The sequence below is a fragment of the Lonchura striata genome, chromosome 3 (genome assembly GCF_046129695.1).
Source record: "Lonchura striata isolate bLonStr1 chromosome 3, bLonStr1.mat, whole genome shotgun sequence".
NCBI classification, from domain to species: Eukaryota; Metazoa; Chordata; class Aves; order Passeriformes; family Estrildidae; genus Lonchura; species Lonchura striata.
This window is the reverse complement of record NC_134605.1, coordinates 20,344,024-20,371,937: the sequence shown is the minus strand read 5'-3', so window position 1 is coordinate 20,371,937 and position 27,914 is coordinate 20,344,024. Positions and strand designations below refer to the sequence as shown.

The window sequence follows — 27,914 nt, the reverse complement described above, 5'->3', positions numbered from 1 at the left end:
TGATTAAAAAGTGCTCAGAAAACTCTGAGTTTTAATTAATGATCAAAGGCATCTTAAGGTCCTCTTTACAGAGATTGCAGTAAAGTGATTTAGTAACAACTGCTAAGCACATCACTTAATTGTTAATTTTAACGAAGGCAATAAGGAGATCTGACTGCATTCAATCCTTTGGTTCAGCACATTTTCTCCAGGGTACCTCCTTTCTTTTTTTCCCCTATGTCTTCCAGTGAATGCAAGTGCAAGAATATGTTTTCATTCACTCCATATTCCTGGTAAATACAGGAGGAAATTTACACAAGCAGCCACCCTCTTCTCCTTGAAGTCTTGGCACAGAAATAATTAGTGGAAATGGGGAATGGCAGAACTGGCACATATCCTCAGTTATATGGGCAACTACACTCTAAAGTTCTCAGTAGCATTATTGCACTGAAGGTTTCATTTCCTCTGTCTGAACAACAGGTTTTGGTTATCTCTTCCATTCCAAACCCTTAGTTTGTGTTCTCCTTGGCATAACCATCAACAGAACCATGCTCCCTCTGTTCAAGCATGCTGGCTGAACAAACCTTCCTCAAGGACTTCACAAAAGCAGCTGCCTTCTTCTTGTACTGCAGCATGCACTCAGCTGAGAGAGGGCTGATGAACTCTGCTGCTCCCTTAGGGCCGTAGCTCAAAGAGGCGCTGAAGTGATCCAAATTGTTGCTGAAGAACGAGGCCATCTAGACACATCAAAAAAAGTGGCTCTTTGAATTAAGTTGACCAGAAGGAGCCATTGGAGAAATTAGTCTTTCAAAAGACAAGTATTTAGTGAAGCTGGACTTCTTAACAAGACTTTGAAACAAGCTACAGGCTCTTCCATGTAACTTAGACCTTCCTGACACAAAGCATCCTCTTCGCAGATTCTACTTTTATCACTCTGTTATTTTTAACTCCTAGCCTAAAAATAATTAAAGAATCCACATGACCCTACAGATTATTAGTATCAGAGACACACACAGATTTTCTAAATCATTCAGCTAAGTTTATTTTTTTCCTTAAAAATCTGCATAAGTTAAGGCATTGTTTGAAACAAAAGCATCCATTACCTTGCCTGCTCCATTTGTTAAAGCAGCAACAGAGGATAAAATACAGTCATTTGTAGTTATGAGTTTCTGTGTGGCAGTTGGAACTTCTTGTTCTAAAGCAGCTTTCTGACTATAGTGCTTGGAAATATCTGGAAAATGAAAAATACATTTATGCCAAATTAAGAATAAAAAACTTTTTGAAAGTCACTCACAAAAGCATCTTGGCCTAAATATATCAACAACACCAAAATTTAAAAAGAATCAAGTATTTATCATGTAAGAACATTCTCAATGTGGCCTAAGTAAAAAAAAAAAAATAATTGACAAGTTAACAACATGCACCTATTTTAAAAAAGAGTACTATTGCTACAGAATGGAGAAATCCCAGCTCATCACAACCACAAACTGTAAGCTGAAATAATCTTAAGAAGTTAAAAAATAGTTGGGATTGAGAAAGACAGAAATCAAACATTCTGGAGTATGGGAGTGTGAGATATTAAGAGGAGCATATCTGTTGACAGCTAATAAATTCTACTGACAGTTTTCTTCACTACTTCTATTTTCTGTATTTCTTTTAAAATATAAGTTGGATTGACCTTACAGTATAGCAACCATATTAAGAGATAAAAAATATTTTAAACTTATCTAGGCTATAAAACTCTTGGATTAAGGTCTCCTTTTGTGTGAAGTACAACCTTAAATATTTCCTTTTTTTTCTTTAAAACAAGGACTCTGCAAAATGGGGCCATACTACTCATGCTATTAAGAAAACAAAAAAAATTTCCTTAAAATTATGAAAGCTTAGTGTTTAAACAGCTGACTAGTAAAAATCCAGTTCATCTCTATGGATTATTTTTTCCCCAGAATCAGCTAAATGGTACTGAAATTCTAGGACATGTAGGAACATCAGATTCAAAATTCTGAGTTTTAACCAAATACCCCTTCACTGAAAACATAACATATCTATGCTGTTCTGATAAAAGCAAGGTAAACCATTTTCCAGAAGAAGCTAAGTTTCAAAAAACAAAACTCAGACTTTTTTGTAACCTCTGGCTATATAATGATGTTAAAAATAGTCAACACCCTGAAAATAGGAAGGAAAAATTCCACTTTGAAGGCACGTACTAGGTCAATGCTATATATGCAGGGGGAAATATGTACATTTCATTGCATTCCATTCTGTGTGCTAGTTTCAGGAGAGCAATGAAGTCAGAAAGTAAAAGTGATACCACACAGGAAAATCTGGAGAGCCACAATTAAATAATCCAGCAACTCTGAAGAACAAAGCTAAAAAGAATGGAGGAATGAAAACCATGCATGAATGTCTAAAACAAGTGGTTAGCATGTTTAGTTTCTTAGCTTGTAAAAGTAAAACAAACCAGATTTATCACATACGATACATCCAGCACTGTTACAGAGACAGCGCACGTGTGCTACGCTAAACAAGAAAGCAGCAAAGCTGAAACAAGACAACATTCCCAACTTTCACCTTTTAAAATGTCATGGAATCCATGAAGACTTGCAGCAATGTTTGTAAACACAAAGTTGTAATTTGTCCTAAGGAGCCCTTCTGGTCTTGTACCTAAGAGTAACACATAAGAAGGAAGAGAAAATCACAACACTAAGATTTGACCATGAATGAAAAAAGTTAGATTGGAAAATAATTCAATTTTCACCTACTACAACCATTTGCATGGAGTATTAGTTACAATAGATTAATTTACTTAAATTTCCCCTTCAATATCAAATATACATATATCAAATTCTGGCAGAGCAGGCAGGTGACTCCCAAGTCCCCTAGTTTTTATTCAGATTTCATAAATACCAATTGCGTTAGTCTCAAAAACCACACATACCAAAAGACATGCTCACAGATGTAGGAAAGACAACCTAGGTCTTTCTAAAGAGTGAAGACTGAAATAATCTGAAGCTCACACACACACACTTTACCTCATTTTATTCAGTTATTACTATGAGAGTTGTAATGACGTTATGAAAATGAGGGGCTGCAACTGATGATTAGTAGGAAAACATAGTTTATTAACCATTTCATAATTAAGAGGCGACAAAAGGCACACTGTCAATCCTACTATAAGAGCCCACAGAAAACCAGTCCCAGGGTAGCCAGCCAAGCCAGAACTGACACTTACTTGGTAAGGCCAGAAGGCTGACATACATGTGCAGCTTCTCAAAGACTGCAGTCAACCGTTTCATGTCTCTGTGCAGCTCCATATTTCTAGCTCTTAAAGCAGCTGTGCAAAGAGAAGACTCACACTCTTCTTCCAAACTAGGAATATATGAATTATTTTTTTAAAAGCAAGCAATTGTCTTAAAAATAACAAGTTCACGAGTTTAGAGCACGTAAGTGTTCTCTACCACCCCAGTCCAAAGCAACAGCAGACCAGGAATTGATTTTAGAAAGGCTAACACAGCAGAGGAACTTAGCAATACATGAAAATTACTGTGTGCATGGCCACTCCTAGGTGTTTCTCTCACAAGCTAGGAATGACTTACTCTCACAGCAAGGAACTGATTGCAGCAATTTAAGTTTGAAGACTTTTCCCTCTACTACATAAATTCTCTTTTGCTTCCTAAGGAGCACGAGAACAAGTATAAAGGAAGCATAAATCAAGGGTTTTCTTCTTCCTTAGTCCAAACCCTCTCTTAAAGCAGTTCTTTGCACCTATAATTCACCTCTCTTCAATCAACTAGGAACAAAGATTTTCACAGCAGAAGGGATGTACACCTAGCTAAGTTTTACCACATTGATCCATTTACTGATTGATGAACAACTCTCAGAGAGGCTCAAAGCGTTAAGAGTTTCAGTGTATCACACCTGAAGAGTCTCAATGCTACTGTATCAATGCTACAAGAAACATCAATGAAAGCTTCATTATTCATAAAATCTCATCTGTGAGGGAGGGTGTGTGTGGAGGGGCTTTAAAATACATGCTTTTAATCTTAATGCCTCAAAAAAGCCGTGTCTAATCTCAAGGTTTAGAAAACAGCATGCAAAAAAAAAAAAAACCAAAACAAACCAACAAAAAAACAAACCAAAAAAAAAGTTCAGCTTTTTAAGACAGAGGCCAGAGTATTTTAAAGTTTGACTTAATATTTGTGTTGTAGGGCCTGACAGTGCTGCATGCCTGACACAGTGCCTTTAAATTTGATCTATCAAATGAAGATACCTTTTTAACTGATAAGGAAGAATCTTTCTTAAAAAGCCTAAGTAGGAAGCTAAATGTTCTGAGAAGGCCTTCAATTTCACAGTTGTTTCCTGTAAGGAAAAAACAACAGGTAAGTGTTTTTGCTCTGTAAAAACCTTTTGGATGCTAAAAGGAAGAAATCTTACCAGGACTGTCACAGTGTCCTCCGTGATGCTCTCAAACAAGTGCAGCATTCCTTCCTCCAGAGGGCGAACATAGGAAGCGTTTTCATGGAGATACTGTGAGAACTGAGCACAGAGAGGCTTTAAAATGGTGCTTGCTGACAGCTGGCGTGAACTCTGCCAAGGTCACAGCTGAAGGGGACATTGTGGCAAAGCCCCTGTCCCCTTAAGGATGCCTAAGATGTCCCTAATGAGATACAACAGTCCAGTGATGTACAGCAACCTCTTCTACAGGCCAAAAACACACCCTAAGGGAAAGTGAGAAGCACTGGAAGTCCAGGCAAAACCACACCTAGGGCTTTGCCACAGCATCCCATCACATTTCAGCTGCCATGCAAAGCACACCAAACCCTCACTTTTTAGTTTTTAGACATTCCTGCATTCCTTTCTCAACTCCATCCAATTAAAGCTACATCCATGCACCATTTAGCCACCAGAATAAACTATCCCACCTTCCTCCCAAAAGTAGTTTGCCTCCCAGCCTTGTCCATCAGCACAAACATTTGCAAAGCTATGCTGTGCAAAGTACTGAAGAACTAAACCCAAGTCAAAAAGAGTAAAAGATGTGTCCTTTTTGTCTTTTTTTTCTGTGTCCTGTCCTGTTTTCAACACGAGTCAAAGTATGTTTATGCTAATGCAAAGCATGGAGCTTCAACTGATCACAGGAGAATTCTTATTTCTAAAACTATGACTGCTTTGGGCAATGATGAAACTTTGGCCTCATGGACCTGCCTGACTTTGCTAAAAATTGCTTAATTAAATCCTACAGTTAATTTTGCCTTCAAAAAAGCAGATTTGAGAACATAAGGTGTACTCGCACACAAAATCAAACTTAACGATACCATCAACTTTCCCTTTTGGTACCTCAGTATCACAAGCTTCTTCCACAAATTAATACAGGTAGTCAAAAGCAATCCTGGCTTTTTTTTTTTAACCCACAGAAAGATACCTTCACCTTTGATTATTTACACCACAAGAGCAGCTAAAGATCCCAGGCAAACAGAGTACAAGAGATTTCAATTGTTCCTTGTGTTACTACAGTGTGGTAACACAGTGTTAACAAGAAGAGCAAGATGCTAAGCTCTGATCCATGCATGCACAAACCTGGATGGAATTAGGAAAAAATCCTAAATCTAAGGAGGAAGAAATAACACATGCAGAATGCTCCTGGCTTGCGTTGCAAGAGAGGACTTGAGTTATCCAGCATGATGCTGTAGACCCAAAAGAACCCAGCAATCCAACCCTTAAAGAGAAAAGGAATACTTGAACCTGGCAGGGAATTGTCCACATCTACTTTGAGTGTCTGGGGGGGAAAATAGCTTGAAAGCACCAGACAAGACCTGGAGTTGGGGAAAAATATATCAGTGCAAGTCTGCTAAGCCACTACCTGACACTTGTTTCATCTTCTCTACCATATAAAGGGGACATGTTTGACCAACTTGGTGGAGTAGCTAAAATCAAAATTTAAAAAAAAAATATCACACTGAGAACACTTGCCAAGCAAATAGATAAATTGATCAAAAATACAGGAGCAACTACAGCTTCAGTGAGCAATAAAAGATGCTTCAGTGCTGGAAAATCACAGCAGAAGCCCTGAGAAGTAGCATGCATTGAGAGAGGCCATGAATACACAATGGGGCAGGCTACAAGAAATGTAATTATGAAAACAAAGCCTGAAGTACTGAATCATAATCAATTATAAGGAAAATGAAATTATTGTTCAGATTAAGTTGCCCATTTCAGCTGTGCTGAAAAATAATAAAGAATGTTAACTAGGAGGGAAAAAAATCTTTGAGATGTCTAGGAAATCTGATTTTATTGCTTTTGTGCAAACTGCAGTAGATCTGAAAATGCAGTCACCACACTGGGCCATATAAAAAAAGAGACACCACTCCTGCCCCAGAAAATCTTAAAGATTACTAAACCACATAATTTTCACAAGAAGGACATGCCATTCTGAGTGCATTTGGTGGCAGGAGCAAGAAAATGTTCTCAAACTACGCTGAATCTCTGCAGAAGGCTATTCTTGACTACAACAGTAGAAATAACTGAGAAGGCAAACAGAAAAGGACTTCTCTAGTGGATAACCACCTTCACTATAAGCATTCTTGTTACCAGAAAATAAATTCTAGGAGGTTTTCCAAAGAACAAGAAAGTTTTGTGATAGGTAACATTGACACCACATGCACTGCGGCCACTTGATCAATGCAAATTCACAATTCACCTCAGTACCTTAAGACTGAGCCCTAGCAACTACTAAACTGAAATTAAGAGACTGAATCACAAAATACTCCCTGCAACTTAAATACTCACAGATCCCCTTAAACTATGAAGTCAACCCTGATCTTCACACAATTTGTTCCAAAGCATACATGCATGCATTCCCACACAAATCCTTGTGCACAGTTATTTTCTCCAGTTCACAGCATAGGAAAACAAAATCAAAATATGCAGCTTAACAGCTCTAGATTATACTCTCAGAAAGTCTTTCCATGGAATTTTGTCAAAAGAGATGAGTTAGAGTTCTCACACTAATTTCAACATGCTTTACAAACTTGAAGCTTCAGAACACTTAGAGGAAACATCGTCATACAAGCAGCCCAAAATCAGATTACAGAGTTGTTTTTTGACAAGGGTCCAGGTTTTCTTCCTCATAAGTCTACCTTTTATCCTTTATTTAATATTACAGCTAAACACTTTAAACACAAGACCAGATTCTGTCTCAACATCTCCTATGCCCCAGTGCATTAACTAAAACAATCTCTATTCAGTAGTGCAATATTTGTGCATTATTATTTTAAAACAAGTCAGCTCATCTTTCAACAGATGCACTTCAATTTAGCAATTAAAAAAAGCAAAGCTTTGATTTGATTAGCATATTTCTCTTCTAGCAGAGGCACAGGGGAAAAGGATTCTCTAAAGCTACACCTCATCCACATTCAGAGAATTCATGGAGCAGAAAGGATATCTCATGCAGGAGGGGCTGGCTCTCAGGAACACACTCACAGCATTCCAATAAAGGAGGTGCAAGTTTCCATTGCTAAGATCACTCACTAAAGTCTAATTAATTGAATATATTTGTAGCTGAAGAGTGTAAAGTTTACCTTCTGATTCAGGGGTGATATTGTGTCTGTTGCAGAATCAATGGGGAAGATCTGTACCTTCTGCTCAGTGTATGTGTGGAAGTTCAGGAGAGCTGTTACAAGTTCTTGGACAAAAGCCATGGCCTGGCCAGCAAGGTCTCGCAGTTTCAGCTGTAAAGACAGTTATGATTGTATTTGACATGGATCTACTTTTTAAAAAGCCAGTTTGGATACAAAAAATCATTATCAGCAATTTCTTTCTTGTTATTACTTCAGCCTAAGATACATAACAGTAATTATTTTTAACTTAGTTTTTATTCATAAACTACAATGCCACTCAGAAGGACACTTTGTTGTTCTTTGACAACAAAGTATCTTTTCATTCCATACAATTGGTGATGGTTTGCCTCTGCCTCTGTGCATTTTTCAAACTTGCAAGCCACAAAAACACTGAGAGGTCAGCAAAATCACAGAAACCATGTCTGAAATTTCCAAAGAACAGACTAATTGCTGACAACAGCTCAACACCAAGTTGCAATGAAACTTCAATTTAATTAGTAAAACACAATTATGTTTTCTCCCAGAATGAAAGGTGTCTGCTTCTCTAACCAAGAGCACTCAATTCTAACTCTCCTGGACAGAACTGAGCTGCTGCCCCTGAGTAAGGGTCTTCTGAGGCTTTAGTACAGCAGGAAGGTATCAAAGAAATTAATCCAGAATGGAACATAAATTCAAGAGAGAAGAAAAATATTCTCTGTTGGGATTTATGGGAAGAGAATAATGTTACAGTGACATTTCAGCCAAGAATAACTTATACTTCAGAGACATACTCTTAATGCTTCAATGGACTGTTAAATCAGGTCAGTCTTGATTACGGATCTGAGATGGTGGCAAATAATTAAAGCAGTCATTATACTCATCTTGTGTATGTTAATTAGCCATGCAAGGAAGGGAAACAGACACTATTACTGTTTTCCTGTCCTTTACACCACAGCCTGCACTAATACACCAACATTTTGCCTCCACTGGCAAAGCCAGTCATAAAAATCTGTCCTGGAATATTTTCAGGACTGCAGATCTTGAAACATGAGGCTGCCTGAACTAGTGCTGGCAAAAAATAGTAAAGGAAAGTCTCCATGCAGCTATTCAGATTTTTCTTGGAACTCAGCAGCAGCAACCTGAAATTTAAGGCTATTTCCATAACAAAACTGAACAAGGGGTCACCTGTTCTCACAGCAGACATTATTAGGAAAAAGGACTCTTTATAGGCACTTCTGAAGAATGAAGAAAGCATCTGAATGCAGTAACTTGAAGACCTGAGACATACAAGGAAACAGAAAAACCCCACAGTGCTGTAGAGTCCATCCTCAGTAGTAGCAACATATGAAAATTTTGACTGCACACAGGTTTCTGATTTGCTGTTGTAAAAACCCTTAAAATATTCAGTCATTCACAGAAAACCAATGCTCATTTTTGAATAATGAATACACAACATTCACAAGGAATCTCATTAAATTATGGTAGTGAACAGAAAATGTTTTCTAAAAAATGTTTCAATATAAAAGAGTTATTCTGCTGCAAGTAAGAAATGCTTCCGCAAGAAGTATCCCACAAAATGTAAATGAACCATGCAGAGATCTCAAAGTGACATGATTTGTTACTTGAAAGGGTTGTGACTGGTGACAAGTACTGTTACCTAACACAGCATTTTAGTGCACACACCAGTGTGCAGTTTACAAATGCATACATTCTCTGAGCTCAGGTGATGTGACTGAAGAAGCTCAGTTTGAGGGAAAAGGAATTTAGGATACCAAACCTACCTTTTTCCAACAAAAGGCCTCTGAACTGTAGTTTTAATCAACTTTAAAAATTAAATGTTCCAACTTCTAGCTCACTGAAGGCTGACCCAATAAAAGAATATTTCATATAACTTTAATAAGACTCTTTGACATAACGATATACACAAACTCTTGAAAAAAGTGCAGAGGCTCTGTGGGCAGAAATGCCCTCAGAATATCATGACAGTAGTAAGACAGGCTGTCTTCTGCCATTTCAGGTACTAAGATGACTGGTTTTATTTCAACATCTGTGTAGAAAGCTGCATAGAGTCACATGAAACCACAAGAAGCACTTACCTGATTCCTTCTGTTGTGCAATGGTACATTCAGAGCATTGTATCGAGCAGATCCTACAGGACAGAAATTGAGTTATACGCACTTGTTAAATGGTGGGGGAGAGACATTTTTTGGTAAATACTGATATAAAAAAGAAAATTCAGTGCAGGGATATTACAGGTTATGTAAGCAATATTAACTAAAGAGATACAAACAATTTACTCCAATAAAGTAGACCTAAATATCCTCACTTAAGGGCTTCTGTGATTAAGCGGAAGGGAAAGCAGTTCAATACTTGCCTCAGATTGCAAGTCAAATTTAATCATCTGAAGACCCTGAATTTGAAAGATAAGAGTAGACTCCTCTTGCCCAAAGAACAATATTCATCACAAACAAGAGTGAAAAAATCTTTTAAAAGAAAATACACTTAAAGAATTCAAGATTATCTTTAAATTTCAATTACATTCCAAGGAGGGGCCAAGTAAGACTAATATATTTTTGAATGGTTTCCATGTCTTTTAAAGCTCGTGTATACACTTAATATGTTGATAATTTAGTCTAAAATGTACTCTTCATGTATTTTAGCATTCTTCTCTAGTAATGAAGTAACTAGAATGGTTATTCAGTTACAAGCAGCCACAGTTAGAGGGGCACCTAGAGAACAGCTTACAAAGTCTTAGAGATTTAAAAGGGCTCACATTCATTCTCAATTCACTTGAACAACAATGAGATTAGTTTAAAATTTGCTCACAAAATAAATTTACACTTTCTTGTTCCTTTTGTGTCATTCACATTTGGCTATTAACACATAGAAAGAGGTAGTTACTTTTAGAGGAAAATAACCCTGTCCAAAATGATTGAATCCTACTTCTAACTAAATGATTCAGAAAACTTTCTGCTCTGGAAATCATGCTTAGCAGTCATTTGTTTGTGACTGAAATTAGCTGCTAGTTACACTTGAAGCCAACTACAGCCTCTACAGGAAGACAGCTGGAACCTACAACAAACAAACATCTAACTTTCATTGATCTATCACTAAAGAGAAGCTCTCTATTTGCTCTCTACTACACAAGCAAAGGCATTATGCTATGACAGCTGACTGGGCAGATAAACTATTTTAGCAAAGTCCTTGCTACAATGATAAACACCTTAAAAAAAAAAGCAAGCTAAAGAAGCCAGAGAAGTAGAAATAGGCAGCAGATGCCAGGCAACGTAAGAGAAGTGAAAAGGATACCAACACCTAAGTATGATGTGCTGTATGGGAGTCAACATTTCCTGAAAGATGATGATCTCGTGTTCCTAAGCCAAGACTCACTGGATTGCCAAACCAGTGGAGAGCTTGGAACACTCACCCCTGCAGCACCTGCCAGATCACTTTTAGAGAACCTAACATTGTTAGTAGGTTTTAAACTGAATGAAAAATGCAAAAAGCCACCAATGAAATATACAAGAAAGTCAAAAGCCTGTTTTCACTTCTCTGCTCCTTCTTCACTACTTTCAGCTTTTTCACTATTCCAGGTCATCCTGGCCTTGAAAGGTCCAGAAGAGCGCAGGCAGTGCCTGTCCACCCTTGTGTTTAGGAAAGCACACAGTGCACAGCATTACCCCAGCTCATACTAACCCATGCTTGTACCAAAGCCATGCAAAGGCTGGGCACTCCTAACTCCAGGGAATCCTCTGCACTTCAGCTGATCTAGCAGCAGTTGGAAAGGAAGCACAAAAACATTGCTTCAGGTCAAAATCCCCAGGTTCAAAGGGCTTTTTTCCCCCTGAAGGGACAAATGAGTCTAAGACAGCCTTCAGGTAAGAACTACTCTGCATGTTTTCTGATCAATGAGACAACCTGACAAATTCCCTACTAGTAATAAGTGCAGGCCATTATTGATGCAATATCTCTCCAGCCACCAGTTCTCCCCCATCTTAACTTACTGCATCTCTTGAATATAACCTGCCAAAAATAGTACTCTTCGAGATGAGTAACCAATCTTTATGGAGCAGCCATTAAATTGACAGTGTTCCTTCATAGTTTACAATATTCTGTCAACACTAAGCAAGACAAGTGGCAAATCATTCAAAAGCCTTCAAAAGTTTCAATTTTCATTATACATATAAAAACTTGGTATTTTACAATTACCAAAGAAGACCAGGACAAGTATCAAGAATACTTACTACAGTTACCTCCAAGTGTCTGTTCAGATGTCCAACATTTCTTACAGCTAACACATTTTAATTCTTAAGGAATACTCCTTCCAGATGGATACCCAAAAAAATCAAAAAAGATACCCAGGCCAAGGCAATACGTACTTGTGTCATTAAAAGGTACTTTTTCATTAATTATGCATAGAGATTCTTCCAGTCTACTGCCCAAAGCTGCTTGAAGATTCTTTAGCTGTTGCTGGCTAAATAACAAAGAGACAAACGAAAAACCACACACACACACACAATGTAAACCTTTAAATTTCATCTGCATCACCAACACCATATCTCACTATAGGCACCCTTGAGTGCATAGCTATCTGTCTCCTTCCAGAAGTTGGATAGAAATAATACAGTGGGAGTTACTTGTCCTCCTTTATCTCATATTTAACACAACATTGAATCCTAATCCCTAACAAAAGCGGTGGAAGTTACCATAAACTTCTAAGTCATAAATTCCATTCTTGAGAAGCTCCATTTACTTCAGAGTTAAAATTCACCTTATTTTCTTATAGTGCAACTATTATATAAGCTATATGAAGGCATCCTTTTCTACTAGAATTTGGATGGGAAAGTAAAGGGGCCTCCAAATTAGTTACTATGCATCCAGTGCAGTATTCCAATAAGCAAGTAATGAGCTGTCAATAATTCAATTAACTATGCCACATCACTATTTGAGACACCTCAAAGGCTTTTCAAAACCCATATTTAAACACTGCTATGATACTGCCTGTTCTGACAGACTTGACAATTATGTTTCTGACGCATTCTCAAGTGATTTTTCTCTAAATTTTCTTCACTTGCATTTGACTGTGTATGTACATGTGAACCTAAGTAATTAAGATTACTTATATAATGAGAATAGATTGTTGAAGCAAACAGTAATATATTCCAACATTATATACATATATCTACAAAGAATACTCCATTATTGATTCAGACTAAATTCCACACCTCACCCAACTTAGGCACCCAGATTCTTCACTGTTTTGCTTCCCATTTCATTTGACATCTAGAACTCCTGCACATATAGCGGACGGTGGGGGGAAGGTGTCAGTGACAGGTTTTTTTCCTTTCTTACAATATTTGATACATAGAAACTTATCAACTCTAACGAAGAAAAATAATCCAAAATAGACAAGGAGGATCTGAAGAAACTGGCCAATAGATAGCTCATGCACATTAACAAATATTTTTCTAGGAGACGAGCTCCAAAATTGCATAGAAACTCTACAGCAGATACTGCAGTATCACTGAGAATGACAGAAAATGAACTCCAAGACAAACTGAAAATGTACTGGTATTTCCTTTTCAGACTTACAGGAATGACAAACAAGTGGTTTGACATGTTTTGCCTTACATTCTGCCCTTTAATTTTCAAAGTATGCAGGCTGTCAGGTCCCATATCCTCTGGCTTTTCTGAGTAATGTGTGGGTGTCAGAGGCAAATGAATCCCTCCCCCTGACAAGGCAGAGAGAACAGAAGGGCAGTATTCTCAGAGACACATCCTGCCACGTGTTCAACACAGTGATTTCAATGTTTAAAATTAAGTGTCAGGCTTCATTACTTTTAAAAACTCAATACAGTATAATTTAAAATAGTAGGGACAACTTCTTATAATTACATCAATTATCCAGTCACCATAGAACATGATAGACAAAGCCTGAACTGACTAGTAGCAGATTAAAACTACAGTTTTACAAACACCTCAAAAAAAGCAAATCACAGCCAAACACAGCTTTCCTCCTCTTCTGCAAGTCATTTTTAGTGAAAGCCTGATTTGTATTAGTGGAGTTATTGGATTCAAGTATCTTCACATCTTTCAACATAATTAGAATACACACTTGAGGGCTACCATGTGAAAGAAGAACTCTGCATCTGATCATTTACTATACATCTTATCCATCACATTAAAGATCTACACTGCACACATCTTCTAAAAAAATGCAGCTTAATGAACTTCAGAGAAATGCACCCTAATTTGATTTGGGCCACAGTCCTCAACTTCTACAACTTGTCTTCAAGACAATGAAAATAATCCAAAACGAACAATATAATTCTCCAATAAAAACTTTCAAATATTCTAGCTGAGAACATTATACCTGAAGCAAGAACAATTGTTCAAGAAGCTTTTGCAGTGGAGAGGGAATTTTGAAACTCTTTTCAGTCAGTTCTCTCAGCATATGTTACTCAAACTTTTTTTCTTAGAAGCAGTTTTTACAAACTCACATATCTTTGTTTCATACCATTTTTTCCTTTCTATGGTTTTGCATTACAAATAAATTCTTCAAACTTTCATCAACATTACTGCTATTGAAAAAGCTTGGAGACAGAAGTGCTCTTACTGAAAGCAGAAATTGTGGCATTGTCTAGTCCCATACATAGCAAAGGAAAAGGGGGCTTGACCTGCACTGCTCACATTTATCTTCATAATAATATGAGTTTTACCAGAGTCTTTTAATAAAACCCCTTTTGTAAAAAGTATTATTGTTAAAAAAAATCCAGTTAATGTTTCACAGCAATTATTTCTTTACATCAATGAAATAAAGACACTTACCATTCTTCAGTTCGAAGCCTACAGTCCTTAGCTTCTCTTTCTAGTGTCTGAGACTTGATCTTTATGCAAGAAGATAATCTCACAATGTAAGTGCTGACACAGCAAGACATTGCATTTCAAAACTTTACAAACTTGCAAGCAAGAGGAAAAACTCCTTACTTCTAGTTTGGCTTTATCATTCTGCAGCTTTTCTATGGTCTCCGTGTATTTCTTTGTTAAGCTGTCCACCACAGCTTGGTGCTGGGCAGCATCTGTTTCCAAAACCTCCAGTCTACTCCTCAGCTCTGCTTCCAAACGTTTGTGCTGCTCATCTGCTTCAAAGAACTACAGGAAGGAAAACAAAGCTCTTAAAAAAAAGCTTCATTTTACTATTGAATCCAGTCCTTTAAGTTACTCCAATTTCATTAGGCAGATCAGGTTAACAGCAATTACTAGTTCTCAGACAAATAGAAATTTTATTTTATTTACAAAGAAAAGACCTAGGAACAAATCACTTTAATAAAAAAAAGTTTTGTAGTGCTAAGAGTTCTTTAAATAAATTGCTGACTAATAGCAAACACATGAAAAACTGAACTTGGGCCAAAAGATTTTGCTCAAGTTTTCTAAAGTGAAATACATTCCACTTTGGTGAAGTAATTCCTGATTTAATTATGGAAACTTGCAGAAAATATTTGAAACTTTAAAGCAATTCTGAAACAGTTAATGAACTAGTAAGAAATTTCCTTTCAGTTCCATGCTATTTTCAGTAGGGTAGCTGTCACCAAAAGTTAAAAGCCTAAATGAGAAAACACTTATTATGTGATTCCACACACTGTTTAAGAATCCAAAGTCAAAATACTTTATTTGCCTAGTGAACATCTTTATAAACAATCGAATCTACTGCTCTGCATACAACTAAGCTTCTAAACCCACCAGTTTTCACAGACCACTTTACTTTCCATATCTTTGTATCACCAGTTCTCTGACCCCAAAATAAGGGCAAAACAAAGTTTCACTCACAAGTATATGCAGTCGTTCATTTTCTTCTATTTTCTTCTGAAGATCTTCATTGAAGACACTTTTCTGTTCTTGACTCAGCTGAGATGAAGATTCTACACTTTTCTAAAAGAGACAAAATGCACTCATTATCTCCAAGTGCCAGGTTTGTGAGAACAGCTCCCACAGGTAACTCCCAGAAGGGGCACACCAGCAGGATGTCCTGCTGACACTGACTGACACATCAAAAGGTGTGAATATTGCACACAGCACCAGCCTCAAGGCAGCACACTTTCCTTCACACCCCTGTGACCCTACAGTGGTACAACACTGCCCTGGGAAAGCCTCCACTCAGGGCTCCCATTCACACTCACAGGGAATCAATCACTTGGATAGGCAGCACCCATCTGAATTCACTGGAATCCTGCATGAGCCCATGCAGTCAGTAATCCAAACCCCTCCATGCCCTGATCCCATGCAGTCAGTAATCCAAACTGCTCCATTCCCAGGCCCAGCTGGTTTGGTGTAAAGCACATCTGTGCCCAGCAAAGGCCCAGGTATAAGCCAGGCTGCAGCACAAGGTGCCAAGGAAACCACAGGGTCTTCACTGCCCATCAACCACACATACCCCTCTGCCTGTTTCCTCATTTTCCACTCTTTTAATCCAAAGGACACAGACCACCAGTGAATCCCACACACCACACTAAATGCAAACATTTCTTCAGCAAACTCAACACGAAACTTCAAGCACTTGGGATATGTAGGGCAGATAAGTCACCTCTTTATTTGATGCCAGCCTGTGAACTCCACCTGAAATATGGGCACATGTTCTGCTCCTTCTAAAAGAACTGCACTCTAACACAGATCAGAGAACCAAAACAATGCATTTTGACAGATGAATGGGAAAGAAACTCAGTGGAAATTGTTTGCAAAGCTACTAACGACAGGCTGTTGTCCTTCAAAATTTGGAAACACAGCTAGCAAAACAGTAGTTACACAATTTGAAATAAAATAACAGAAGGGTCAAACTGCATTTGAAAGAACAATCTATTGTGGTGCATGAATAATGTATTCAGAAGCACTATGCTTGTCAAGGAATTGGACAGCAGAAAAATGGGCAAGAGTTTAGGGGAAAAGTAAGGAAGATTATCATATTACTAATCAATTGAATGATTTCTTTAAGGCCAGTCTTGATAACTACAGCACATTGAGAAAAGACAGCACCAAAAAGAAAACACAGCAGTAATTAAGAGGGGTTTCCTCATGAGGAAAGTAGTGAGAGATAGTAGCAAGAGAGGAAAGTAGCCTGAGGATTACTGAAGTCCAAGCACACCATCCCTGGAATTGTGATGCTACCTACAGAAGGCATAGTTGGTCTTAGAATATGACATCACTAGGTTTAATCAGCAAGCATTCTGGCAGAAAAAGATCAGTGTTGAAATAATTCTGTCATTTTGAAATAACATAAGAATACAAGCTAAAAATTTAGATTTCAAAGCATTTGACAAGATTCACATAGAAAAGGTATGATGACAGGCTGAAGAGCTAACTACCAACATCAAAATTACAAAGCAAAGAGGTGGGGATGGGAAATGAGGAGTCATCAGCTTTCTGCACAGCAGCTGACCAATCACAGAGATACAAAGTATTACCCAGTTAGCTGAATGCTTAACAAATATCCATAAAAGAAGACAGCATTTCAGCATCAGTCAGCTGACAGACTAGAAGAGTAGAGAACTACACAGCATGTATTTTATATATATATATATATATATATATATATATATATGAATAGCTGTTTTATGGGTATTTTCACTAACATCAAGTAAAATAACAAATTCTGACAAGAACATTCAGCTCAACCCTTGACACAAAATACCTACTGCTAAAGATCAGGATAAGGCTTTGACAGGTGAGGAACAGAAATCTGCTAAGCTAGTCTTTTGTGCCTTCAGCACACACCTTGTTCTTTTTGCCCCGAGCTTCACTTAATGCAAGTTCATCTTGAAGTAGCTCCACCCGCTTGGCAAGCTGCTGATTTCGAAAGGTCAAGCTGTCCATTTCTTGTTGCAGTTTCCTCAGTGACTGATCCTTCATCTTCAGTTGTTCCTGAATGACAAAAAAAATAATTTTTAAATTTTCACATTTATTTTTCACCCATTAAAAACCAGAAAAAATTAGAAAACTGCTTCACTTCCTAAACACTGAAGAGACAGAAACTAAAAATTATATTTCACTTCCTTGAGCTGACCACAGATAAGACTCAAATAGCTATTTAATTCTATAATCATCAAGAATCAACTTTTACAAACTAGGCACTTACAGAGAACAACAGGCCAACTGCAAAATTGAAATTCTTTTACTAAAATCAAGTTTCCCCTTCATTTTTTTAATTGACAATACTTTTTAGTAAAAAGTACCCCAATACACTTATTGTGTCACAGGTGAGTGCACCTGACATGAGCAGTTTTTAGAGATTACCTTCAATGAGGCAGAGTTTGCTTGCTCATCTACAACTCCTTTTTTCAGGACTTGGTTCTGAGCACGAAGCTGAAAAACAAGAGATGCCAGTAACTATGCAAGACAACAGAATGAATAAAAGCCATTCATGAGAAAGTGCAGAGAGCACCACATTCTCTCAGGAGAGTGCCAAGTGTGAATGCTTTTCCAAGTATTCTCTTCAGGGAGATAGCAGTGGTATCAAGTTGAAAAAAGCATCCAATTCATATCCTGACTTGCCAAGGAACAAGAAGTAACTTTATCACTGGAACATTTTGGTCAAAGAGAACAGAATTCTTAATACCCTTAAAGACCAGTTACTTAAATATAGTTAAGATTTGAAGAACTAGGAACAAATACGGAAAAGCTGCAGCCTCTTCCTTGACTAGTGAAGTTCTTGGTCATATTCATGGCTATTTCTGTCTCTTCCCTCTTCTTCCCAAAACTATTCATTACCAGTTCTGGATCATAAGCAGGACTCACAAAGTCAAAATCTGTATCTATTCAAGAGGAATTTAATACAAAATTACTTATTACCAGTGGCAGCAGATGATCCAGAGGGAACAGACTGACACAAAAAAGGCATAAAAAGCATAAAAGGAAATGCCCTCTAGGCCTTACTTATACAGTACCAAAATCTGAACTAAAATCACTGCAGTGAAAAGTGATACTTAAGAAATCTATTTCCCAGTCACTTCAGAGTACCTCTACCCTGCAGCAATGAGGATACAGACAGTTCTATCTTCCCATTCCTTGAAAATTGCTTGAATCCTGGCTTCTTCAAAGGCAGTTTGTATTCATTTGACATGTGTGAGTCCAGCTGTTGCAAATATAAATTAAAAGGGTTTGTAGAGGTATTGGGCAGGTGCATAAAAGGCAAGATTCAGTGTAAAACAGCAGAGGCTCATTGTTTCAGTCATGACTGAGTGTATTTGAAAGGTCAGAAGTCACTGCTAAGCACAGCTGTTTCCCCTGCAGTATTCCCACCATGCTGCTCAGGCATCACAAAGGCAAGACAAGAAACTTCCCAGTGCACCACAGAAAAACTTCCAAGCACAGGGCTTCCCTAGCAAGAAGGAGCAGTGCAGTAGTTTCCCACACCTGTCCTTGTGCCACTGCAGGAACATGTCAGGTGCAGAGAATGAAGCAGCTCAGTCCTGCTGCACCCACAGAACCCAGCTGAAGTGTGACCCACACAGGCTGCCACAAGCTGCTTTGACTATTCCTTCATGAGAAATCTTGGAACTTGTGTGTTTTCAGAGTCTCTTCTTCTCCTCATCCTTCTTCTGGATTGGTCTGTGAATCAAGAGGACAGGGACTTCCGCTAGCACTGTTTGAATCTGTCAAACTCTTGTCCACCTCTCTGTGGATTTCAGAGCACCATTAAGTGAGCAGGCTACTCCAGGGCTACTCTCCATTTCCACCTGCACACAACAAGAAGCCAACAACAAAGAGAAGAGGATTCTGCAAAGGGGAGTCCCACAATGAGCTGCACTGCACAAGAAATGGGATGAGATGAAAAAAATAGCTCCAGCAAAGGAGAATGGAAATGCCACAGGCTGAGAAATGCATGATGAAGCTCAAAGAAAGCTTCTGGACACCATGATATTAAAAGAAAGAATCCAGCAGCTGGAACGTTTGGAAGCTAAGTCAGAAGTCCACATTTCCAATGCTCAGTCAGGAAACAAGCACCAAAATCCCTTCATTATCTCATCCTCAGCCACTACTGATCTCCAATGAATAACAGAGCCTCTGTATAAAACAAGACACGTGAATTCTGTGACCTACAAAGCTGCAAAGTAAATTAAATGTTCTTAAAACTATCTTGTGGAAGCATTAAAAGGATATCTATCTGCAAACTATTTGAATGCTACACATGGTGTTTTTATAACAGTTCCAAGGAGAAGAGTATTTAAAGACATGGTTCTGTAAGCTGGGAGGACTGTCAAATACAAACAAGTGCTTTGTGTCAGGTGCTGACGTGGGGCTGCACAAAACCAAAGTGCTGCCTGCCTTCCCCAAGGCTGCTGAAGGACTGTGCCACTCAAGACCAAGAGTCTCTTCTTCCTTTTGCTGAGGAAGAAAGAACGAAGGGCTCTGTACTAAGCAAGGCTCCACTATTTTAGAAGTCATCTCAGGCACCTTGGAAAGGAAAGGCATTCTCCACTATGGGCATCTTTGCAGAGCCTGTGTCAAGCAGCAGCAGAAACAGGATGCAAAGTCAGCTAGGGCAGAAGCAGGGGGCCAGACAGGAGGCAAAGGTGGAAGCAAGTGTCCTGCTCGCTTCCAAGGCGCTGCAAGCGCGGCTGACGCGCCGAGCTGCCGCGCCGCGGCCGGAGCGCGCTCGCAGGGCCGATCCGCACGGCCGCATCGCACAGCGCGGCACAGCGCGGCACAGCGCGGCGAAAGCCCACCGCCAGCGGATACAGCCCCGTCCGCGCCCGCCCGGCAAGCGGGGCGCAAACAGCCCGGTGTCACTGCCCGGCACGGCCAGCCCGCTGCGGGCACGCCAAGTGTCCCGCACACGGGGCCGCTCTGCCGCGCCCCCTCGGCACTGCAAACCCCGCGCTGCCCCCCTCGCCCCGGCGCGGCCACGCCAGGCCCCGGCGCTCCGCGGAACGCAGCGCTGCAGCCCCGAGCGGCGCCGGGACGCGGGCCCGCGGCAAGCGGCGCTGCTGCCCGGTACCTTGGAGTATTCCTGGGCCAGCTTCTGGTACTTCCCCTGCAGCTCCGCCGCCGCCATCTCCGCCCCGCCGCCTCGGCCGGGCCGGACTCGGCTGGACTCGGGCGCTCCCGCCGGCCCCGCACGCCCGCGAATGGCAAGACGCACTTCCGGGTTCAGGGCGGCGGGAGCGCGATAACGTAACCGCGCCGTGCGCGGACGTCGGGGGCGGAGCTTTAAACCGCCGGCGCCACCATCTTGACGCCACTTCCAAGATGGCGGCGGGAGGGGGCGTGGCGGCGGGCCAAATCACGTGACAGCGGCGAGGCGCCGCCGCCCGTTGCCACGGCAACGGCAGCGGGGCCGCGCGCGGGCTACGGGGCGCCACCCCGCCCAAAAACCTTCGCCCGCGAGCGGGGCTGTGGGGTCGTATCGCGACAATCGCGATGGAGGAGGCGGCAAGCGATGCTCCGGCGCCCCGGCGCCATCGCTGCCTGGGCGCCGTGCCCCCGCGGCCCCGCGGGCAGCGCTGTCGGCAGAGGGAGCCCCGGGACTCGCGGCACGCAGGGAAACTGAGGCAGGCGCGGGCACCTGCGGGCCCGTGGGGGCGCCGGTGAAACAAAGGCGGCTCCGCCACTTCCCGCAGCTCCCGGGGGTGCCAGTGCCGGCGCCGGCTCTCCCGGCAGCCTCCAGCCCTCACTGAGGACACTGAGCGCATCCACGACACCCAGCAGTGGGAAATGCCTGTTTTATGATTGGCTCTTCGCAAATGTTAAATCGACTGCTATATGTATTATGGAGGGTTATTCTGTAATACTGTATTAATCCTTTTTAAGTAGTGTGTTAAATATAGTTTTAGGTGACGACATAATGTTAAAATAGAAACTCTGCGATGTAAGATATTTTTTTACTAGCTCAAGAAAAGGGATAAGATAATCAAGAAACTTCGCACAGAGATAACAACAACAGGAAAACTAAAGAGCTTCTGCCACCTTATCGGAAAAGACAAACATTCTTCCACCTTCTCTCCGTCTTTATGGAACCACCAGGATTAAGGGGAAGAAGTTGACAAAAACCAGAAAACATCTTAATTTGCAAGGAATTTATTCATCATGTATGAGATATATGAATATGCAATAGGCTATTGCTTTTAAGGTTATTCCTTTGTCCACAAGGCATGTTATCAGCAGCTCAGTGCCCAGAAACATCCGGATGTCCGTAATTTTTATCTTTTTATTGTCTCGTAGTGTCCTAATACTCATTTTGTCCAGATTTTTATTACTCTAATTTTATTAGAATTTTTATAACTATTTTGTTACTAATAAACTTTTAAAATTTTAAAAAACAAGTGATTGGTGTTTTTCACACAGTGAAGAAGAACACAGGTTGATGCCAGATCGTGCAATGCCCTCTCAATGCCGAAACTGGAATTCCACAGTCTGGGGCATCACTGAGAGTGGATCTCATCAGTGCATGTAAATATTTCAAAATGCCAAGGGGACAGTGCCAGGCTCGTTTCAGTGGTGCCCAGCGACAGGACGAGGAGCAGTGTTTGTAAACTGAAACACAAGAAGTTCTACCTCAGCATGAGGAAGAATTTCTTTACACTGAGGGTGGCAGAGCACTGGCACAGCTGCTCAGGGTGGCCGTGGAGTCTCCCTCCCTGGAGACATTCAGAGCCCACCTGGACATGCTCCTGTGCCACTGCTCCAGGTGACCCTGCCCGGGCAGAGGGGCTGGAATGGAGGATTTCCTGAGATCCCTTCCAACCTTAACAACTCTGTGAATTTGTAATTCTGGCTTTCTGCACCCAGTGTTGTCCTGGAGGGCTCTTCTCTGCTCTCTTCTCTCCAATATGTAGGTTTCTATTTCAGAGTCACCTTTGAGCTTCTCCAGCATTCAGCTATTCTTTGGAGAATGCTGAGGCTCTGCTATTTAATCTCCTATTTGCTTCTTTATCCTCAGACTGGCCAAACATTTGAATGTGTATTTACCATCAGCACAGTTCAAGCAGAAACTGAAAACATCATAAAAGGTGTATTTGGTCCTACCAGGCACTCAGCCAATGCAGAATTTTGTTTCTGAACATGACTGGAAACAGATGTGTAAGGAAAAGAGCAATAAGGCAAAAATGTGGTGAAACTTCACCAGTACATGCTGAGCATCTGGTGATTTGCAGGTTAAGGCCTTCCTGGTCTAGGACAGAGATGTAGCAGCAAATTATTATTTTTGTTCAGTTTCCATGGTATCATTTTTTTCCACTTGATTTCAGCACAGTGCCTTCAGAGCTGTTCCTCAGTAGTGGGTACTGCTCGTTTCATTACCTCCTTTTGTCTTTGTTCCCCTTAAGTAGGAGCGGATATAAGGTGCCCATCATGGAAGCTAATTTTTTCCTCAGGCTTGAGGCTTTGATGGTGTGTGTGTGCTGTTATTTTGCTTATCACAGCAGTGAAGTTGGTAAGCCCTAAATATGACGCGGGGGCCAGATTAGTAAACATGTTTGTGTCTCCACGGGAAGTCTTAATGTTGGAGGACATGTTGCTGATCCCTATTGCCAACAAGAGCACTGTGCATTTTTAGGAAGTGTAAAAGGGGAGATAGGCAAAACACACACTGTCATCATTCATCCAAATGCTGCTGTTCTGCTTGACTAGAAGAGCTTAAACAGCAATCCTGGAATAAGAAATAAGGAAGCTCTATTTTTTTACTATTAGAGCAGGTACACTTCTATTTCCACTCCATTTTGCATGTCCTACAGAAGTTTTCTAGCAAAGCAAATGGGATTTATAATGCTGCAGATCGGGGTCAAGAGCAGCATGCCTTCTCTTATATCCTTTTATGTGCCAGTGCAGTAAATTTTGTATAGGAAAATTTTTTAAAGCTTTTACATTTGACTCCAACCTGTACTTTTAAGTTTGCATTTTCTAGGGTGTGTCTTTCATTGAAATGTTACACTGAAATTCTTTGAGTACACTTTGCAAGTACTCCCGAGTTTGCGCTGCCTCCAAAGTTGGTTTTGTGATGCAGTTCTCCCCTTGTCTCTGGTGCAGCGAATGCTGGCAGAGAGGTTTCACACCTGAAAGCTGGGAGACAGAGCTCAGGGAATTACAGTGCCTAGTTGTGGCAGGATTAATTGCTTCCCCACTGACTGGCTGACTGGGCAGCAAGCACTCGAAGTGGAAGAACGCAGAATTTATTCACCTGCATCCACCCAGAGTGGCAAGACCCAAGTGTACATCATATAGGGAATTTATCATAGGAGGCAATGCCAGTTGCTTGGAACAAGTGAAAGGAGCAAATAAAAGCTGGGTGCTTTTGCTGCTTTAAGGCTGGCTGCAGGATTTTTAGGCTCATCAGAACTGCCCTATTTCAGTGTATTTAACAATCAGGCCAGCCTTTTGTGTTTTGAAATGGCACTGTCTCTTGCCCAGTTTCTCACAGATCCCAGAGTCCCTATAATGCCATGAATATACAAAGTTGTAATTTATCAATTATCCCATGGTGGCTCTTGGCAAACAGCTTCAGCAAATTTCCCTGAAAACACAGGTGACAAAAGTTAGCTTGTTTGTTGGTGAGGCTTTTTTCAGTCTCTCGCAGGAAATTCTCAGATTCATCCTTTTGATTTGCGTGGCAGCTGCAAGCGCTACTTCCCCAAACGTCAGCTGTGCAGAAAATGTCTTCATTGTTCTGTTTCTTCACAAGCACATCCTTAATTCTCACCTCTCCCAGGAGAGCAAGGTTGTCCCAGCACTGCAGCCAGGGACGTGTCACCGCAGCGTGGTGTCGTGAGGCTTCCACAGCACTGACTCAGTAACTGCAAGGGACTGCTCCTCCTGTCACAGGTTTGGAGTGAGAGCTCATGGCAGTGGAATGCCAAGTGGGGTGGGGTGATTGCCACAGGACCCCCAAAATACAACCTTCTGCAACACACCCACAGGAAAAAGTACAGGTTATGGCAGCAGAGCGTAATGCAAGCTCAAAGGTGACGTGTGGAGCGGAGGAATCGCTCCCAACACTCACGGTATTTTTGTTTCCATAGACAGTGTAACAGAGGCTGTGCTTCCCTTGTGTCTGTGCTCAGCAGCTGGTACAATGGGTGTTGAAATCTAGGTGCTATCTCAAGGCAACTAATTTATTTAAGAATTACAGTGATTGTTTCAAAATCATCCTATTTTCAAGCTCATTTCTCCCCCCTTCCTGCTCAAACCGTGTCTTCCCCTCTGATTAGTCAGAACCTGTACTCACAGACCCTGGGAATAGGTGCAGGTAAAGAAATAAACAAAGAACACATTTCAGATTACCCAGGATGTTTTCTGTGCTTTGGGAGAATAAACTTCATTGTCATCACTTATGTCCTCAAAAGTACTCACAACAAAAGGGTTTCTAAGAGACAGAAAAAAATTCAAAAATGATTGGAAGAGAGCCGCCTTCAGTCATCAGACTATCACAAGCAGCAGATAAACCACATCCTCGGAAGCTGCAAACACCCAAAACTGGTGTTTTGTTTTTGTTATCGTAGCAACGGCAAGTCTGAACAGCAGGATGTGTGCTCACAATGCACGCTCGTTTTTTCTCATGGTGACTGTAACAGGCTGCTCGTTAAGAATAACCTTTCACCATGTCAGAGCCTGATTGCTCTGATAAAAAAAAAGGCAAGCAGTAAAAAAAAAAAAAGTATATGTACGTACAGAATAATGCACCTCACAGACCAGTTTATTATTCATTATAGTAATTTCAGTGTTTCCATAGCATTTAGAAATGAGAACAAGTCTCTCTCTTTCTCATACGTCCCTTCCCAGCCCATAGGTTAAATAGCTTGAGTCATCTATAGGGTGTGTGCATGGCCAGGGGAGCGGTGCCTTTGTACAGAAAGAAATTGCTGAGGACGAGTAGATGGAAAAACTGAGCAGGCAGCTGCCTGTGATAAGTCAGAGTTGAACTTTGCAGCTCACATTCCACGTGGGTACAACACATACCAGCCCTGCGTGCAACAGCAGGAACTGCTGCCCCTCCTCAGCAAATCCTTACTGATACTCGCTACAGAAACCAGCGGGACTTAGTAACAGCTCCAAAAGTTCAGGTTTTACTTTTTTTTTTTTGAATGTGGAATTCCCCCTCTCCAGAGAAATGAAACCTCTTCCCGAGCTCTGTCATCTTTTGTTGAAGGTCTGTACATCTTCTACAGCCTCATTTCTTGCTTTTCTTCACACTTGCAGGGGCCATAATTGAGAAACCTCAGCCTGGCTAGAACTGCCCACACTTAGATTTCAGAGCCTTGCATGTTTGCTGGTAAAATAAAAGCAATATACATTAAATCCCAAGAGAGAAATTGCCTGATTTCATAGAGAAAGAAATAATGGAGGAGGAGTATTGGGAAGATTATGGAGTGAGAAGTGGATGCTCTCTCATGTACCCCAGTTGTGAAACAAATCTGCAAGCCTTGGGAAGAAGTCCTGACTTAACCATGCAAGGAACATCCACAAACCTGGAGCTGTTATCACAGCAAAGATGTTGTGGGTTTGTCTTCCCTCCAGAGACAGACACATGAGCAGAGAAAGGAGAGAGCTGGGAGATCTACATTTTGATCAGAACTATTCCTGTTCATGATCTAATTTTTATTACTAATTTTAGAAAGATTGTGGTGCCTCTGGGAATAAATTAGACTTTTGGAATGAGCTAAAGCCAGGTCTTTGATGTGTAAAGACTGAGATGCAAAGGAAGAGGGGGATGAAGGAGATGTGGGGCAGGGCTCCTCAATGACAGCACAGGGAGAAGGCACAACACACACACAAGAGAAAGCCATCAACAGCTTTTTGGGCAGCACGAGCCCATCGATGGGAATGGGAACTTGGAGCTGTGGAAGGGAGGAATAAAAGGCAGAAGAAGAGTAACCCAATCAACTGCTGAGAAAAGTGCCTTGGCAGGGACAGGTTTGTCTTTGTGGATTAGTGTGAACTGGGAAGGAGAGACAGCGTGAGGAGCAACATGGTGTCAGTTTCAAACCCTAACAATAGGAGGAGGAAGAATCCTAGGTGGGATTATAAAGCTGAGATGAACTATATTAGAATTTTAAATATGAATAATCTAATTTTTTTTAATTTTACTGCATTTGGGGGAGGAAGGGCTTGTGTAGTTCTCAGTGTTTTTTCTTTTGTTGTTGTTACGATACTGACCAGTTACAGCCGCATTATCTCAGCTGAATCAGATATCACATTAAGAAGGTAGCAGTGAACTTGAGTGCACTTACAGGGATGTGAAGTAATTAATCAAAGAGTGACACAGCTGGTCAGAAATATTTTATTTTTTAAATTTTTTTTTTTGTAAAATACCTGAGTAGCATTTCAGTCCTCTACATTTTAGAAATAAATGAAATGCAGATAACTATTTTAAAAAAGCCACACCAAATCCCCACAAAAAACACAAAAATTCTCTGTAAAATTTCATCATTATCTGTAATGATTTAAAAGAATTAAAGTTTTCCAGTATTAAAACCCCCTTACATTTCACAATTACATCATTTTTTCTCAAATGCCTTTAGGTAAAATGACAAGCTGCTTAATCTAGATGAAATACAGCAAGAAACAAGAGGACACATTATATTACTAAAAATTGAAGCCTAATTGTTATTGCCACCAGCACTCATTCACTTGAAATCCTGCATTCCTTAGAAGGAAAGCGGGGTGAGCCACTTGCACAAGCCAGCAAAGCAAGGAAGACTCCCAGAACAGCAATGCAGGATTTTCACCTCTAATTGTATCCCATATTTCTGTGTATAGATCAGAGCTAAAATGAAATTTGGTATCGAGCTATACCTGAGGCATTTTTGTTTCTCCTCATTATGCGACATTATCTGTGATAAATAAAACAGCACCACGACGAGGAGCAGGGCATATGTGAAGTTGGGCACCAACAGGTAGGGATTAACCAGCACACTGGAAATAATGAACCTTGACAGATCTAGGGTTAAATACTTTAAAATTAGCTCCTGCTGAAAGCCGAATCTTGTCGCTTAGCAACGGCCGCACGGGATGCTGCTGTCACTCAGAGGATGCTTCTCTGGGGAGTTCACATCACGCTCACAGAACATGGGCTGTGATTGGGGCAAGGTGACATCATATTTAAGGTAGCAGCCAACACGATTGTACTCGAGTTAATACCCAGAGATTTAAGGAAACATCTTCTCTTTTGGAAAGGCTCAGCTCTGCCCACACCTCACCAGACCACTGGGAAGAGCCTGCACAGAACAGCAGGATGTGTCAGCCACCACATCACAGCCAAACTCAACAAGTGGAGTTTTCATCTTTTAAATTACTCAGAGCCAAAAGAAAAGCAAAATGCCTGCCATTCGTGAAGGCCTGACTATATTCAGAGCATGGAAA

General features: G+C 40.7%; 1 protein-coding gene across 4 annotated transcripts in view; it reads right to left on the bottom strand.

The window, feature by feature from the left end:
- The window catches only part of PPP1R21 (protein phosphatase 1 regulatory subunit 21), a 33,573-nt gene extending 12,868 nt beyond the window's left edge, over window positions 1–20,705 (bottom strand). For all 4 annotated transcript variants that reach the window (XR_002466332.3, XR_002466333.3, XM_021540185.3 and 1 more), the window contains exons 1-15: window positions 20,560–20,705; window positions 17,856–17,924; window positions 17,337–17,483; window positions 15,399–15,500; window positions 14,559–14,723; window positions 14,400–14,458; window positions 11,951–12,045; window positions 9,668–9,720; window positions 7,554–7,703; window positions 4,414–4,515; window positions 4,250–4,338; window positions 3,212–3,348; window positions 2,551–2,643; window positions 1,083–1,210; window positions 564–716 (exon numbers count right to left, since the gene is read on the bottom strand). Coding sequence is in view for 2 of the 4 variants with exons in the window: in XM_021540185.3 (XP_021395860.2) it covers window positions 564–716; window positions 1,083–1,210; window positions 2,551–2,643; window positions 3,212–3,348; window positions 4,250–4,338; window positions 4,414–4,515; window positions 7,554–7,703; window positions 9,668–9,720; window positions 11,951–12,045; window positions 14,400–14,458; window positions 14,559–14,723; window positions 15,399–15,500; window positions 17,337–17,483; window positions 17,856–17,924; window positions 20,560–20,616 (1,599 nt within the window). In the remaining 2 variants the exon portion in view is untranslated. The remainder of the gene's footprint in view (window positions 1–563; window positions 717–1,082; window positions 1,211–2,550; window positions 2,644–3,211; window positions 3,349–4,249; window positions 4,339–4,413; window positions 4,516–7,553; window positions 7,704–9,667; window positions 9,721–11,950; window positions 12,046–14,399; window positions 14,459–14,558; window positions 14,724–15,398; window positions 15,501–17,336; window positions 17,484–17,855; window positions 17,925–20,559) is intronic.
- Between the last annotated feature and the right edge of the window lie 7,209 nt (window positions 20,706–27,914).